At 34.6% G+C, this 18,016-nt stretch overlaps 1 protein-coding gene across 9 annotated transcripts in view; it reads left to right on the top strand.

Annotated features, from left to right (window-relative positions):
- QKI (QKI, KH domain containing RNA binding) overlaps window positions 1-18,016 on the top strand; it is a 153,452-nt gene that overhangs the window by 46,536 nt on the left and 88,900 nt on the right. For all 9 annotated transcript variants that reach the window (XM_051616228.1, XM_051616227.1, XM_051616229.1 and 6 more), the window contains exon 3: window positions 14,080-14,196. In XM_051616228.1, coding sequence (XP_051472188.1) covers window positions 14,080-14,196 — 117 coding nt within the window. The remainder of the gene's footprint in view (window positions 1-14,079; window positions 14,197-18,016) is intronic.

The raw sequence follows: 18,016 nt of genomic DNA, 5'->3' as shown, positions 1-18,016 counted from the left end.
TTGGAGACAGATTTACACACAGCACAACTTGTTAATTCTCTAGATAAATGTCTCACGATTCCCAAGTAGAGCATGGAATTGAACAGTTTTTACTCGTCTCCTGGTGTTTTTGAAACTGATGTCTTGTCACTGTTCTGAAAAACCTCATCTTAGTGAATAGGATGAAGCATTATTCACTATCTTACTTAAGCATGCCTACTATTAGATTGTTCATGGAATCTGCTTTCCTGAAAGAGTTTGTGTTAAAAGTATTTTCATTACTGTTTAAGGGTTTTTATGACCGCTTAAAGGAGGGAGCTACCAAACTGTACTGTGGGCCTCTAAATCATTCCAAATGGGCCTCTAACGATAACAGAGATTCTTATTTTAAACCATGAAATTGTAAATTTGTCTATCTTTATAGCTTTCTCACTTATGTTGATAATTCTAAGCAATTTAAAATCCAATTATTTCCAAAATATTACAGTAATTAGATTAGTGTTTTTACATGAACAGATCACGTAGCATAAAATTCATTTTGAAGTATATTATAGTTACTTGAATTGGAATTGAAAGTACCCTATTAAGATTTTCTTTAAACTTGTGCCATGAATTAAAGGGTTAATGTCTAAACCTTAAATTGAAAGCAAATATGACTTTCATGCAGAGTTTATATTAGTATGTATGAAAAACTTTGAGAAAGCAATAGTGAAGCAAATAGTGCAAATTAATATGTTATGAAAGGAAGGATTTTTGTCCTAATAGGTATAGATAGAATAATGCTAATTAAACATACTAAAAATATAATTGTTGTTTCACTAAAATCTAAAGTTAACATTTATATAAAGAACTACACAATTTAAAAAACTGAAAATGAGATGAGAAATTGGAGGATAAATAGTCCCAGAACTCAAGAATATTTTCACCTTGAATACGTTTGACAAGGCATGGCTTTTGTCTCTGATAACTTATAAGGTCTCTGCTTTGTTGTTGTGTGTTCTCATACCTCCTGGCTGCTGATCCAGCCCTCAGTGTTGTCAGCTCAGTGAGGAATATCAGTAGACTGGAGCAAAGGATCAGTAAACAGTTGACACTGAGGGATGGCAATAAATGAGATGAGAGCTAAATATATAGGTTTGTGACATTCTAGCAGCTGGCTTAAGTCCTGCTGTTTGTTGCATGGATATACTAGACTTAAAAAGGAAGAGAATGCATTGTAGCATGAGGAAGAAAAAAACAGCTGGTGGCTTATCAGTCAGCCCTAATGACAGAGAAGGTTAAAGAGTTTGGAAGGATGAACTTTGAAAGACTGCTTTTATTAGTAACATAACATTCTTTATTTTATACGAGTAGTTTTATAAAACTAATCTAAAACTTCACCGTTTTCTATGGCTTGTTCAGGACAAAAATAAATGAATACTTGATTTGTTGTCCAAAAAAGTTATTTTAAAAATAAATTTATTTACTTTTGATTCAAACAGGTTGGTTAGATAACTTTACAGTAATGTTCTTCTGATTTATTTTTTTTTTCTAATCAGACTCTTTCGAAACATTGTGTTACTTGATAAAGTATCTTACAGTTTATTAGGTAATGTAGAAAAAAAATTTATTTTTGTAATAGATAAAAGCATGAATGCTGTTGAGTGGTATCAACTTTATATATCCTAATCCCCCACTTTATTAGAGATGTGGAAAATATTATGAGATTTAAATGTGTTTTTATATTGCATGCTTTTTCAAAATGAAAGTTAATGTTTGGAAAAAAAATCAGTGTTTAATTGCTTAAAAGCCTCATATTTCATATGTTATTACAACATCTAATTCTTTTACTTGCAGTAAAGGCTGTTGGAATCTAAGCTTCAAAGGAGTCCAGCACCTTAGTTGGAATATTAATCCTGCTTGATATCGTTTGCTGCTTCTTGTTCAGGTTTCTCCTATTCTCAAGAACTTCTTTAGTTCTTGAACTCAAGCTTGATGTTTTTCTCCTGGCTTACAGCTGTCAGTTGAGCAGTGCCTCATTTATGGCTCCTCAACAAGTAAACTAGTAGGCAACAACAAGTGGGGCACCCTAGAGGCAGTTTAACAAGTGAAAAGGTATGACCCCAGCCTTTCCCTGAAAGAAGCTGTGGGCTAAAGAGTGAAACTGTACTCCAACCTAAAAGTCTTTAGTAGGAGAGGACTTTGCCATTTTGTTCTTAAATGTGGACAGGCTCCTTCTGCAGCAGCATAATATGACACTATGGGACAAGATCAGGAAATTACAGATCTCTGCCTCCTAGGAGGAGTTGGTAATGTCCCTTTCCTTAAAGTTTGTTGTAGTGTTTGAGGAAGGGAGATGTAGCTCAGGAGCTTAGCATCACAGCTTTACAGGAGACTGCAATGACAGATGAATCATTTGTTTTAATGTTACAACCTGTTTTTTTCCTATGATAGGAGGAGCTTCTTGTTACAATAATACTATCAGTGATTTTCTATCAATTTGAGATGGTCTTGAGATTTATTGTCTTTGTATGTGTTGATCTTTGCTGTGGTGAGTACTAAAATAGGTATGCAAAACTTCAGGTGGACTGTATGTAGCATTGTGATGCATCAGATACGGTTTTCAGCCCTTGAGTAAAAGAGATTGGAGAGATGTGAGCTTCTTTGCTTAGGGAATTTGGTGCATTGTACTTAGTCAGATTTACATTTTTTTTATGTAACTGTGTAGAGAGATTCATGCCCATGGAGTTACATGAACATTTGAAAATCTTCTCTTGCATTTAGTACATGATAGCATTTATGAAGTGCTGTTTACCTTTTGAATTAGCACAGCAGCCATTTGTGTATTTCCATTTTGAATTCTGTAAGTTATTTAGGGAAATAAAAGTATTACCCATGTGATACATTATACAAAAATATCAGAATAAATATTGGCAAAATTGTAACTAACTTAGTAAACTTGCCTTTATTCCTTCTACCTAATGCAAGTGCTGATTATAATATTTGCTTTTTTCCCCAGAGATTGTTTAATTCTGTACAGTACAAAACAAGGACACAGCTTTTATAGCTTTGTGTTAGAGATCAGGAATTTAAGTGTTATTCCTAAACTAATTCTTCAATTTTGTAGTCCGTTTATCTGACTTCTGCTGCTTCGATGTAAAGCCACTTAAGCAGTGTTTCACAGTATCTTGACTGACAATATAATTTAGGGTCTTTATGGTGGCAGTATATAATTAATTTTCAGAAAAAATGTAGATCTCCCTTCTGGTTTTTGGATTGTTTTCTAGCTTCCATCTGAAGGTTGTATTATCTAATGCAAAATTACATGATGGAAATGAAATTTTGCTGCAGAAAAATTAAAAAGAAAAAAAATGCTCCTGTTCTAGGACTGTAAAAATCCTTAGTAATCACTTTTAAACTAAATGGTAAATCTCTTGGCATAAATGATAATGTCTCAGGTTAATTTTTAGAAAACTGGATTGAATATCAGCTAGATTCAGTATTTTTTTCAAATCTAGTAGGTTAGGCTATTTAATTTTTTGGTATGTTGTTATGAGTGACCTTCAGATTAGCCAAAGAATCTGTGGACAAATGATGTTAGTTCTTTAGCAGCTAATCTGGCAAAACAGTGCCCTTGAGATTAAAGATGCTATCTTTATGTTTGCATACAAAAATATTTTTTCCATCTCTTCTGAATTTGGTAACACATGCACATGCTGTGTTTAAAAAATGAAGTGGAATCTTTTGCCCAGAGGAGATGGAAATAGTTTTTCTGGGAAGGCTGTGTTACATATTCTGAATGTGTGGATGAAATTATGTTGTTACACTAGGTAACAAGAGAAATAGATTTTTAATATTTTTATTTTTGTATGTAAAGGAATTACTACATCCTGAATTCTTAAAACTGCATTTTGATCATAAATTCTGACAGATAGCAGTTTAAGCAGGTAACAAAGAAAACTGTATATTGACTTCACTGACCAGTTCTAATGCATTCAGTTAACTAGGTTTAGCTACTGCTGAGGTTCTTCTATTATGTGCATTAGAATTTTGGTGCTAAAAATAAAATGTTACTTAGATAAATTTCTAGCTATCATGATGACATTTTATTAAATAAATTGAACATCTCAGTGAAAGACCAAGTATTTAGTCTGAATACTTGATAATTTACTCATGTTCTCTTAAGTACAAGTTAATCATTTGGAAAAAATTGTGTACTTCAGTGGGCTACTTTCTAAAAAAACTTGTATTTGTTTTGCTCGGGTTTTTTGTTGGTTTTGTTTTTTGTTTTTGAATCTGCTTTGGGATTTCTTTTTTATTTAATAAAGCAAGCTGTATTGGCATTATTAAAATGACCTGGAAAGCTAGCCTGATTTTTACTTTTCCCTTTCTTCCTTTTTCATAGGTATGACCCATGGTATTTACATGGGATTGGTAAAGCTGTTTTTCAGTTAAACAAGCTCTTCAGCACAGAGGTTATTAGAGGTGAATAATGTGGATTTAGGGATTTAGTAGTTCATGCTAAATCCCAGCTATACTTTTAAATAAATTTTTATTTTTTTGCTTTTTTTTTTGTTTAAAGAAGCATTTTAAGCATTTGAATGCAGTCTGCTGAGTAAAAACTGTATTTTATTGACATCACATGGATAATCTGGTTTGTCTATTTTATAGCTGCAGTGATCAGAAAAAGTTTCTGAGCTTTATGAATGATCATCACTGGCTGATACCCTGCTCACTCAGGAATGAATGTGAATAATCCGGTAATTGGCAAGTCAGGTCTAGCAATAAAACTAACTTTTCAAAATTATGGTGTCTTTAAATGGAATAAATTGGTATTTTTATTTTAAGATGGTCATGTTCTTGAAAGTTGCTGTACGATCTTGGGGTTTTAGCTGTGCAGTACTGATTCATGAAAATAAAATTAGTTTTTATGGTCACAAGCAATATATTTGTTAAATTTATCACCCAATGAAAGCAACCTTTAGTTTTCTATCTGAAATTGCGTGTTGCGCCCTTTCTTTTGACATATTCCAGAACACAAGTTGAAGCAGTGGTTTTGTTGGAATGTAAGTACTAGCGAAGAGAACTTTATACCTGAGTAGTAGGGCTCAGGGTTACCCTTTGGAAAACGTAATACTTGTGATTTTTGTGATTAATAACATTACTTTAAGTTGAAAGAGAAACCTAATGCAAAAAATTCCTGGATTTTGGTATTAAAAATTCCTAAAAGTTCTTAGTTATTGTATGGCCTTTTTCAGTGTTACTTGGAGAACTTCACAAGAAACAGTAATATTCAAGCAGTTATTAAAGTAGACCAAATGATTTATTATGGTAATCCATTCTTGAGGTTATGAAAGCATGTATTGCTGATGTCCAGTTCTGAGTCTCACACAAAGAATGGGGTGTTACTGTTCATTATGGATTCTTTACAGTCTTATTATTAAAGCTTTACCGGAAAAGCTAGTCAACCCTGTATCAACATTTCTTATTAAAACGGTGTGCAGTGCCTGTATAGTCAAGGTCTGTTTACAAACTGGCCAGCAAATGCTAAATATTATTCTTAGTTTTGGTCAGCCAGCTGGCTGAGATTTTAAAAATATTTTAATTCTGAACATAATGTTAACTATTCATTTTCTGGATTGTACTGATGCCATTTTACTGGTTTTCTAGTGAGTTAAAGGTTAAACAGCACGGAGGACTGACTCACGCATGCCATGCAACATAAATACCTCAGTACTTAGCAATTCCCCTGCCTCAAGTAGTACTCCCTAGTGAGATTAAAACCTTTCTGGACATCTTTTTGGAGATTCAATGGAATGTGTACTGTTGCAATTGATTTAAGGTGTAGTTGTGAGCCAATGCCAAGGGAGGGCTTTAAAAAAAATAAATTAATTTAAAAGAACTTTAAAATGTTAACCAAAGTTGCTGCTATAGTAACTGCATTATGTGTCACCTGGGTTAATCTGGGAAAGAGTAATAGATATAGATTATTTGTATGGAGAGATCTCAATTACTGTTAGTTACTAGCTGAGTTTTTTCATGGTAGCCTCTGAGATGTGTAATGCACAAATGTGTTATGTTCCTCTGGATGCTGATATTGTTGTATGATGTGTCACAGACTTCAAACCACTGAATGGTAATTTTCTGCTGCAGGAAAAATACTATATGATTTAGTAATTTATTACAATTATGTTAATATTCATTATTTGTGTGTTAATAAATATTTTACTTAAAAGTTTTTCAACTAGGCTAATCTAGCCTTCATCCCATTATGAATATCCTTGCCTGTAAGGAATTGAATTACCCTCTGATTTTGATGTTGAAAAATTATTATTGTCACTGAATTTGGAACAAAAAAAAACCTTCACACATAAGCTGTATTTAAAAAGTATACGATGAGCTGAATAAAGATAAAACCAGTCCTAGGGAATTACGTATGCGCTGAAAATTATTCCTGGCCACAAACTAAGAACTAGAAAAACAATTATATCTTTTTATCATCAGTGGTGAAGATTTTGCTGTTTTCTTTGTAACATCAGTTTTAGAGAATTTGAATGACTTTAAACTTTTTTTGCTATAATGAGCCTTTTATTAAATGTCAGTGATTAGCTTTCTTGCACTTCAAGTAATCTCAAAGTGGTGTGCTAGGTGATTTGGGTTTGTTTATCTAGCAAATACGACAGATTCTAACTTTCTGAAGGTTGATATTTCATTCTCTAATACTTTTAGCGGTTTTGTTTTTGTGTTTAAGGGATGATGAGATTATTTCATGATAACTTAAGTGTGTAAGTTTCTTATAACACAGCATTTCTAATTCTCTACTTAACTTCATCACTTAAATGCTTCAATAGTTCTCGTTTAGCTTTGATTATAGTGTTAGAATGTCGTATGTCAGATACACCCAGCAAATGTAAGTGGATATATTTGACATAAGCAGATTATATGTGTCATGCCTGGTATTCGTTACATATGTACTTTGGCATTTACTTGGTTCTTTTGCTTAGAAAACATGCTGTATTAAGGGATGAAGGGAATGTTTCTCATGCATTGTTGTCTGCAGCCTGTCTTTTATTATAAGTAGGTGTTTTTGGAAGAGAATTCAAGAGACAGCTTCACTGTTGTCACTAGCAGTCTTAACAACTACCTAAAGTTAGTTTGAATGCAAAAGTTAAATTCAGTATGGTTACTATTGTCTGTGTTCACTGTACTGACAGTGATAATACCATCTGCTTTGTCAGCCTCCTCTTCCTGTAAAATCTCATCAAATAGTCTGTTGTTCTTAACTATGCAAAACACTCACCAAATTTCTCTGGAGCATATTTAGTTCTCAAAATACATGCTAATGCATGCAGTTTCAAAATTATTTTATTCTTGAAACATTATACATTTCCCACTTGAGTTCTTAATTATGTACAAGTGGCTGTATGTGTAAACTTTACATTCTTCGTTTTCAGTTAATCTGTGGTGTGGTCACTGAGTAAACTGTATATGATGCGGTTGCTTTTATTTGGAAGTAGTTCTTACTGTTGCTCTTCTTCAACAAAAGCTGTGTAGCTATTTTCTGTTGTGATGACTGTAGTGTGAAATCACTGGAAATACTTAAGGCATTAAATGTATCTGAGAATTTCTGTTCAGGGAAAAAGAGACTTTCTGTTTCCTTAATGACCACCTATCAAAAATGTACTGGTATCATAATCTGTACTGAATGAGATAGTGGCAATAACTTGACGTATTTCAAGACAATATTTTGACTTACAAAATAGGAAGGTCTATAATGTGAACTGAAAGGCTAAGTCTTTAATCAATTCCTGCTCTTATCGGTGGAGGCAAATTTATTCGTGGTCATTTTGGTGAAAGAAAACAAGTAATTTGGGTGTACATGTTAGTTGTCTTAAGAGTATGTCCGTGTGAGTTTGTATATGTGTGTATATATATATTTAAAAACATCACCACAGCTGCTCTTGTATAAAAAAACACCCCAGACTTCTGACTAGTAATTTTTAAAATGGGTATGTGGTCATGATACATCAATTGAATAAATATTGGAAAATACTATTGCTAGAAGGCATATTCATTGTAAGGCAGGGTAAATAATCCATTTAATTTATTTCTATTCTCCTATAAAATGTTTCAGATTAAGTTTCTGAGAAAGTAATCTAGAAGCTACTTGTATATAATGTTATGCTACCAGTTTTGTTTTCTTTATTAAACACTAGCCTGCCTAACTGAACCTATATGATCTTACCTTCTTAAGGTTTAAAATATTTTATTTTGTTTTCCAGTACCTTAAGTGGTTTTATTCTTGCTTCAATGTTCAGGCTTTCAAAACTGTAATCAGCCATATATCTGATGGTTTTTGTGATTATCTAAAACTCAGCTTAAAGCAATTCAGGCGATACCTAATAAATGCAGAAATATATTATGGAGAGATAACAGTATTACCTGTATCATAAAACAATTTTCCTTAAAAAATAAAACTATAAAAAGCTACCCCAAACTTGCTAATTTTGATGGGTCAGTGAAAGCTTTTGTTTGGATTGGAGCCTCATCTGAGTATTTATAAAATAGCACTATACTGACAAAACAGACCATATTTTCTGCAGTAGTATTTCCGATTTAAGTTCACATATAGGTTAAAATGCATGAACTACTTTTCATCAAAACCATGCATGAAAATACTCAATTGTAACTTTAGGAAATTTATTAATGCTCAGGGATAATGTTAATCTAGCTCACAAAAAGTGCTCACACTTAACAATGCCATACACATTCATTACATCTTCTTTTGAATGCCTTTCTCTTCTTTCTGCAGTTCCTTTGTGTCTCTTCACTGTTAGCACTTTAGCCTGTAACTCTGTCAGATTACGTAATCTCCCAAATGGTTTTGGAACAGAATTATTATGATCTGAAGACATAGAAGGATCCCTACAAAATGGCTAAACTGACTGTCACCATTGCTGCTGAAGATAAAATTACCAGATGTTCTCCATTGTAACATCCAGTCTTCAGTTACTTCTTAACCTTGAACTAATTTTAACCACAGAACCATGCAGAGTCTCAGTCTTCAACTATTTGATGAGGAAAAGTGTATGAAAATGAAGTGACAGAAAAAGTCTTAAAAAGCAAATTATACCACCAGAAAATTTTGAAACAGATCTTTGGGATGCTTTAGTTGGTTTAATGTTTTTGTACCCAATCTGAAACCATTTGGGTATGGGAAGGGTGAATATAGGATACAGTTTTCTGTCTTCATAAAAATCTACTTACATACAGCTGTCAGAATTACGTCTAATATTTAACTGAGCTGTAAAATAAAATACTGTAATTGGAAAAAAATGTGAAAAAGGGAAGGACTAAGCTGCTTTCTAACTGATGTGGAAGAACTTTAAAGTTTTTGTCCTGTTACGGTTTAAAGAGAAACACAACAGCAATTCATTATATGTAAAGGTAGTCTAAAACTGGAGAACATGTTTTCATGTGTGGTGTAACTATACTGAAATTGGATTTGTACAGTCTTTTAAGAATTAAATAGCATCAACAGTGGACAGTTATGATTACAGGTCCTCAGTTATAGTAAATACAGTGTGTTGGGTTTTTTTTAAGGAATTTTCAGATTACTGTAAATATATATTGCAAAGCATTTGTGGATCATTGGTAAAGGCTCTTCCTGTGTGTTGAGAATTTTTGCTGAATTTAAATGTGTATTATTATGTCTCCAAGTATTCTTTGTCACCATGAAGCATAGAGCATCTTTTGATGTTAGGACAATGAGGAGTTACTGAGGTTTTCGTAAGATTTTTCCTTCAAATAATGTTTAGGCTGTGAGTATATGATGATTGTAATCAAATATGCATTGTATCTGAGGTACAGATAAGGTTTCTAAAATGTTCCTTGATTTCCTTAGTTGAAACAGACTTTACATTTGGCTTTTTTCCAGTGATAAGTAACTCGATCTGCAAATTCAATATATAATAAATAATTGGAACATTTGCTAATAAGATCGTAGAATAAATTAGTTTTTAATTGAGCAAAATAATTGTTTAACCAAATGCATGTGTTTATGCTCTTTCTTGCTAGATTTGGTTATTTTAATCAAATCAGATTTTTTCAAATTATTGTCCAGTAATGAAGGAAAGTTGTTGTGGTTTTTTTTTGTCAAATAAATTAGATCATGCCATATCTTACTTTCAGATTTCAGAGGAAAACACGAAATATGAAAGGCACAATAATAGTATGAAATTTAGTTCTGCTGGACTCTCTCAAGTTCCTCGGACTTTTAAGTTGTATGGAAAGTCTCTTAAACACTGCTTGTCCCCTACAGTGTAAAAATGAGACATGCTTTTTTTGCAGCCTTTCATTAATCAGAAGCTTTGAGTCTTTATCATAGTTTGTTCTTATATTTCTTTACTGTATTTTTCTGGGTGCAGGAGCTGATAAGGCATAGAAAGATTGTAAAAACATGAGGTCTACTTGGGAAATAGTTTTTATATGCATAGGGAATAAAAGCTGGCTTTAATTAGAATTTCTGATGCAGTGGACTTGTTAAGTAGTGCACCAGGTAGAAATTCTGCCAGCTCTTGGGAGTGCTAGTTGCTGCAGGGTAATCATTAATCTCCCAGAGTAGGTGCAAACATTAGGATTTATAGCAACTTTTTTCCTAATACGTTTGCATCTGCTTAAACACCTTTGGTAAAAAAGATCCTTGTGTACAGTCTCCCAACATATGCTGTCTGTTTTCTTGTGTGTATTTTGGGCTTCTGTTCAAAGAAGCAATAAATGTCTTGGTACAGGATCTTGCTGGTACGTATTTTGCACATGCTGGAAACTTCTAAGTTTGTAAGGTTAGCAGGCTAAGAGAATGAGAGTGGCAAAGAGAGAGAGAGAGCAAGCAGTGTAACTGGCTGGAACTTCAGCACCTGAGCTCCACTAGATACTCTGAATTCTTGGCTTTTTATGAATATTGGTAGTGTTGTGTAGTTCCTGGTTCCCTCCATGGTTCCTAAAATGTACAGGATGCTGGGTGGTGCATGGGACACGTTGTGTTTATGCACATCACAAACACTTTGTTCTAGAGGTTGTTTCTGAGTTTGTATAGAAAGATTTGAAAACACAAAGCTTCTAAAAAAAACAGGAAAATAATTGTGAAATACTGTGAGTGAAAATGTTAAATAAAATCTTAAGTATAGAGATGCATTAATTGTTGGGAAAGGAGAGACTAATTTCACAAAGGAAAATGAAGTATTTTATTTTTTTTCTGTATTGTTGTAGAAACAAGCTTAGTGTGGGTATCTTCTGCTTAACATTTAACATATTCTCTAATTCCATCTTGTGAGGTTTGATACATCCAAAGTAGTGTAGTCTTACATTGGTAAAACTGATTTGTGAACCACTGCTGTTTATTATACAGTAATTCACCGAGGATAAGTTGAATCCTACAGGATTAGACAAATGCAGAGTGAGAAAAGCAGTAAGACATTAGAGGGAAATATTCCTAGCTTTGGCTGGATTCTGATAAAACTTCTGAGGCTGTCCCACTAGAAGGCTTAGTCTACTCTGTGTTCCTGAGTTGTGGTCTGCTGCGATCTCACAATTCAAAACCGTCTTGAGATTACTGTGCCTGAAGTCAAGAATGTGGAATTCCTTACATAAATGTAGAGTGATATGTTGTTGGGGGGTAGGGGAGGGGGCATAAAAGTTACATATGTATACAGATCTGTGGAAAACTGGCAAGGAAAAGTAATGGAGAAGAGTAATGGAGATCAACAAATGTTGAACCAAATGTAAGAACTGAGCGTTTGGGGAAGGAAGAAAAAAGCTGGAATGTGTTAATAGGAATAACCTCGTTGGGTACTCAGTTCAAGTATTACCTTGTCCAGGCATCTTACTTTAAGAAATGAACAAAGTGCAGGGCTGAAGAGAAGTACAAAAATAGAGTTTTAGAAAGAATGCCAATCCAAAAAAGTTCAAGGTGCTAATGCATACGGTTTGTAAAGAAAAGACAGGGAATTTAGCTACCTTGGAACAATTTATAAAGGATCTGTAGAAGCAGAGTATTCTGGCAGTTGCTGGAAAAGAAGCTGGCATAACGTTTAAAAGAATGTGTTGCAGTTTAAGTCAGCAATTTCTCAACTACAAGCCACAATTCTAAATTGTGCTAATACAACGTTAATATAGTTGCAAGCTCAAGAGTAATACACATTACTGCATTTTTTTTCTTAGGATAATAAATTGTTCTGCTTAAATTTTTAATCCAAATTATCTTATTTTAGAATTTGATTATTCTTTTAATCATGATCCAAGTTAAAATATTCGTCTGCTTTTTTCTTCTTGGGAGATGAAGAATGTAATGACAGTCACCTTGTGTGGTTTAAAGTTGAGTGGTTTAAAGTTAGGTCTGCAATATTTTAGTTTTGCTGGTGGAATGAGATAAATATTTGAAGATTTAGTGTGTAGGAGGTTTGATTGTGGAGAAAGGCAAGTAAGATGCTGTTTATGTAAGATAGTGGTATGATTTTGATACTACGCATGAAATGTGTTACAAATGCAGGTTTTTTTATAATATTTCAAGGCTGAACTTTATCACTTTTAGCTGGTGCATTGCTTTATCCAATCTTAGTGAATCTTCCTTAAATTGCTATGATTCAGTTTGTGTATGCATTCACAAGTGCCTTTAAGCTTTATTTTTTTTTCCCTCAACAGTTGATTTAGACTTCACAATACATCTGTTTTTACTAAATAAGTGGGGAAGTGTATCTTACATATCAGCAGTTAAGCTGTTGTTAAAAAACTTCACTTTGCTTGTGTTCATAATTTCTGCTGACTCCTAAGTAATTCCTGGTCTTTGCAGTTTTGTAAGGATTTTAACGATGTTGAGTTGTACTGAAGCCCATTTTTAATTAGGTGAGGAAGTGAAAGCCAACACTTTCATTATAATTCCATTGAATAGTTTCGTTTATCAGGATTCATATTTTTTGTGTATTTTATTTATCTAAATTATCTAGACTTCTGTCTTTATTGCAGAGTTTCTGTTCTCTTAATATCTCTTTTGAATTCAATCTTTAGTCTGAAATTTTTAGGTTTATGCATCCTTTGAGCCTGGTGATGAATCTTTGCACTTTAGTAGTTGCAAAGAGCTGCTCTATGAAGAACATGCTACCTTCACTTAGTGCTATTTAAAATATGTCATAATTTCCAGAATGTGTGATTGAAAATAATGACATGGAAAAAAATCCTAGAAAATAACTAGGAAATAATGTTGTATGGGGCTAAATGGTGGTATTGGTGTGCTAGGTATAGGCAAGGGCTTGTCTGCTGATATTAAAGTTAGCCAACTAAACATGAAGTACTTACTCTATTTGTATGCGTAACTGAGTAAAGCATAAAACATACAAAAAATGATGTGCTTTTGTCACATGTCTGTATATATACACATATATTTTATATATATATGTGGCAAAAAATGGGTAAATAAAGTAAAGAAAGAAGAGTTTCTGTAGATATGGGTGACCAGTCAGCAGTATGCTGGCTAGATGAAGCTCAACAGAACAGCACTGAAGGGTGAAGATTATCTGCAGATTCCTTAGCTGTAGGCAGGGAGCAAATGAACAGTAGGCCTAGGGGCCTTTCTTGAAGGCCCCATGCCAATAGGGGACTGGATGTACACCTGGCACCCAGTCAGTCCTCCACCCAGTCAGTCCTCCCACCATGTGGAAGTTGTGTTCGTCTGGTCACACAACCAGAACCTGTTTCCATGGTGTGATGCACATTGTTGGCCTACCAGTGAGCATGTCTTATGATGTTAGTGGTGAGGGAGGGTGGTTTGTAGTTTCTGTAAGAGCTCATGTGACTTAATGAAGAGGAAAGTAGGACTACCAGGGTCCTGGACTACCAGATGTTAAACTTTAAAAACTATTTCCACCTGAAACTTGTACCCCTCAATGTAGGAGTCACATAGGTATCTATTGTATGAAAATAGTACTTACCTCATTCTTTAAACTTAGATACTTATTGTATTGTTCTAAATTGGTAAGCACTTGACATCTTAGAGACAGAAATACATCTTGTTAAAATTTATTTTGTTTCTTTGCTTTTATAGAAATAATATTTTATTTTTCCCACCAGTTTAACTTTGTTGGAAGAATCCTTGGGCCCAGAGGACTAACAGCTAAACAGCTTGAGGCAGAAACAGGATGCAAGATAATGGTCCGAGGGAAGGGCTCAATGAGGGACAAAAAGAAGGTAAGCTCTTGAAAGGTAGTGTAGTTTCAGATGCATAGTTTTATTTCCTAACTGAAGGGTAAGCTCATGTCTCTCTTATTTGTTGTGTTCTTACTATGTGCTTTTTCATTATTAAGTGTTTTTACAGACTTAGTAAATTACATAGCCTGACCTAAAAATGTTAAATGTGTATTCTCCGTAATGGTGCAATTGGGAGTCTAATTAGCAATTATACAGTATTATTCAATAATAACTAACTTCTAACTGTGTAATGATTCACAAGTTAAAGGTAAAAATTAAAGTTAAATGTATTTTTCTAAGGAAGAGCCGTTAACCTGACGGGTGTTCTTAATAACTGTCTTGTACTGAAACACCAAAGTAGTGATTTGTGCAAGTGGTATGGATTGGAAAAAATATCTAATGTGTCTCTGGCAGTGAATTCTGTCCAAGTGAACCAAGATTCACTGTTTCTGGATTTGTTTTTGTCACTGTTTGACTCAGGATTGACAACAATGCTCTTGATCCACTCCCACCCAGGTAGGGAGGGAGAGAGAGAATGAGGAGAGAGACGCTCTGGATTGAAAACTGAACTAGACAGCTTTAATTAAACACAGAGTGATGAGGGTCAGGAGAGCTCGAGCCTGGGGGTCGACCCTGATGGATGGACGGAGTCCTCTCTGGACACCGGCCATGGAGGGAAGAGAAGGGAAGAAGAAGCAGGAAGGAAGTTGTCTTCTGTGATCTCTGACTTTCCTCTGAGCTTACGTAGATATATGGAATGGAATATCTCTGGCCAGTTTTGCTGTCTGTCTAAATCAGCCTCTTACCAGGGGGGTCATAGATCTCCCCATAGTGTCTGAGCCAGCAGAGCAAAGACGTGACCTTGGAGTCCTGGCAGTAACATGAACATTCCAGCACTTGTTATCATTCTTAGCTGAAACACTTTGCTAGTTTAAAGAAAGCTTACTAAAGGAAAAAAAATCAGCAAAAGGAAAAGTGGCTTCATCCTGGCTTAAACCGGGACAGTTTTGCAGTCAGGTGGTGCTGCAGTTAATTAGGGCTGTTCCTTGCCCTGTACTGTAATATACATGCTCTGTCCATATAAATAAGGTAATTGCACTTTTCAGGTTAGAGCCATCTTCAGTGTCATCTTGACATTTAGCATATAAACGAGTGCTGCTGTTAGGAGGCTTTAAACTGTACACGGGCAAATAGAACTTGTAGAATTGATAACTGTATACAGGATTTTTCACACAGAGTTCTTATAACTGGGGGGATGGTAGGAATTAAAATTTCTGAGTATAGAAATTTCAGCATGCTTCACCCCACATACCAAATTGTGTGGGTATTGTTGCTATATTTTGAAGCAGAGTGTATGGTTGCCAATATGTCAACCATCTTAAGTACTTAGCTTTATGTGTGGCTATTAATAGCAGCCAAATTCTTACATATTCTTATTGTATTGCTTAAAAAAATATGTGCTGGGGCAGGTTTAGTGAACACACTGCCTCCCTTCAAGAGTTTGCAAACTTGGCTTAGTTTTAATAAGAGTATTTGATCTACTCATGAAAACCACCACCTTTTAGCTGGTAGATTAATTAGACATTAAGACATTTTGTTGCATGTGTAACAAAGTAAATCTTCACTATGTGGAATATACTAAAATTTAGTTTGCAATTAATGAATTCTCAAACTATCAATTTTGAAGAGAAGTACTTATACCGTAGAAAGAAGTGAGTACTTAAAAGTTCATTCAGCTGAAAGATATGTCCAGCTACCAAAAGTGTTGTTTCTATGTTGTCAGCAGGGTGAGTACTTGTACTACAGTGGCTGATGATGTTTATGTTCATGTACCATCTCTCTTGTTACTCTCAGCTGCCTGTTGGGATAAACACAATCTCTGCAGTCTTTTTGGTCACTACCACATCTTCTGACCTGTCTGTTCAACATTCATGTTGGTCTTGGAGTTTGTGAAATGTCTGTTACAGAATCACAGAATGGTGGACATTGGAAGGCACCTCAGGAGGTTCTGTTGTCTAACACCCCTCCTCAAACAGGGTCATCTAAAACAGGTTACCTGTGACCATGTCCAGACGATCTTTTGCTAGGTGCCTATGACTTCCCACCACTGTGCTTCAGAACCTCTCCCCTCCTGTGGGGACTATTTCATGAGCAGGTTTACTGCCTTGGGAAGTGTTATTTTGGGACTGATTGCCCCCATTCTCCCCAGTTTTCTTTTTTTGGTAGCCATTCAAAGGAGAATAGGCAGTGTGAGTTACTGGAGTTTGAGGAAAAAAATTAGAGAAACTGAGACCTTCTGAGTATGAGTCACCAGGTTTTTCTGGAGTTTAGTAAGAAAAGGCAAGCTGTCTTCAACAAGGACAAGTTCTGTATGCCAGATCAGCTAGAGCTTTGTGCACATTAAAAACTGATCCAGTCAGCACTTTAGTGTCCATTATCTCTTCTAAGTAGTCTGATATTTTTGGAGCAGAGAGTACTTGACCATTGATGATTTCATAAGATAATACTGTGGTTAATGTTGAATGTTAAATAGTTTAACAGATGTGAATGATATAATAATAAATATATTTGAATACCAAATAGTATCATATTGATTGCAAACTAGTGTTGATAAAACCTGTTTCATGCTATCCATGCCTAATTTTTCTATAGCTCTTTTGCTCTCCTGAGGTGATAAGTATTAGTCAGTAGTTCTGCTTTTTTCAGACTGGACTTTTTATTGCTATACCACTGTTACTGCAAAGGAGGAATTTAATAATCATTGATTATGATGCAGTTTGGGATGCATCTCTTAAGATGTTTCTCCTAAAAAAAAAAAAAGTTTTGGAAGCTGTATTTAGCTGATGATCACAAACAGACTGAAGTAAGAATGAGTGACATTTTTCAGTTTGGGGAGCAAGTAATTTTCTTGCTATTGGCTCGTGTCTTTTCCTGATTAATTATACTTACAGATTAACTCCTTAGCCTTGCAGTGCAAGATGACCTACTACCTCAGCAGTCACTGCCTTTTAATGATGACCACCTTTTATTTTCTCAAGGAACATCTCTTTGCAGGTTCTGCTTCAAAATGCTAATGCATCTTGAAGTACAAAAAACAGAAGTAATAGTATTCTCTTATAGAATGTCAGGTTATATTGTTTTTTAAAACCCTTTCATCTAGGATCAAGATTATTTAGAAAAGTGAGTATTGAAGGTTTTTTCCATTTTTTTAATGAATTGCTTTGACATTTGGAGGAGATAAGAAATGCAAGCTAATTTGTGTCTATATTTTGTACATTATTTCATATCCACAAGCCTGATGACCTAGTGCTAGTTATAAAAGAAACATTATTGGATGTGGGAAGGAGGTAATTACTCAACCAGTGTCAATCTGTAATGTGACAGCTACATGGTACTGAATGCCATCTTGTAGAGCAAACTGTCCATCTTGGTTTCCTACCTTGCTAGTGGTTGCAGAATCCAACAGACAGTACATATACTGACATGCTAGAAAATAATACATCTGGGTTTGGTGTGGGAAATTTTACTCCTCTGTGTGAGCCTACAAACAGAAGTAATGAATTAGAAATCTCTGTCAAATTGCCAAATCACTTGAACTAGCATAAAATCTTGAAACTTGTGGATAGATTTTCCCCAGAAAGCAAGGGAAATCCTCAAATTGTTTATGTCTGAGGCTCAGCTGGTAATCAGAACATCTTTCTAGGCAGCTTTAGACAAATTTAAAATCAAAACCTTAATTACTGAGAATATTGTGATTAGAGCCTGAAGGTACTTGAAGGAGATTATTGAGGAGGGGAGAGGGGCTGCAGACGTTCATCAA

This window comes from Apus apus, chromosome 3, assembly GCF_020740795.1.
Source record: "Apus apus isolate bApuApu2 chromosome 3, bApuApu2.pri.cur, whole genome shotgun sequence".
Taxonomy (NCBI): domain Eukaryota; kingdom Metazoa; phylum Chordata; class Aves; order Apodiformes; family Apodidae; genus Apus; species Apus apus.
This window is presented reverse-complemented; position numbering and strand designations above follow the sequence as displayed.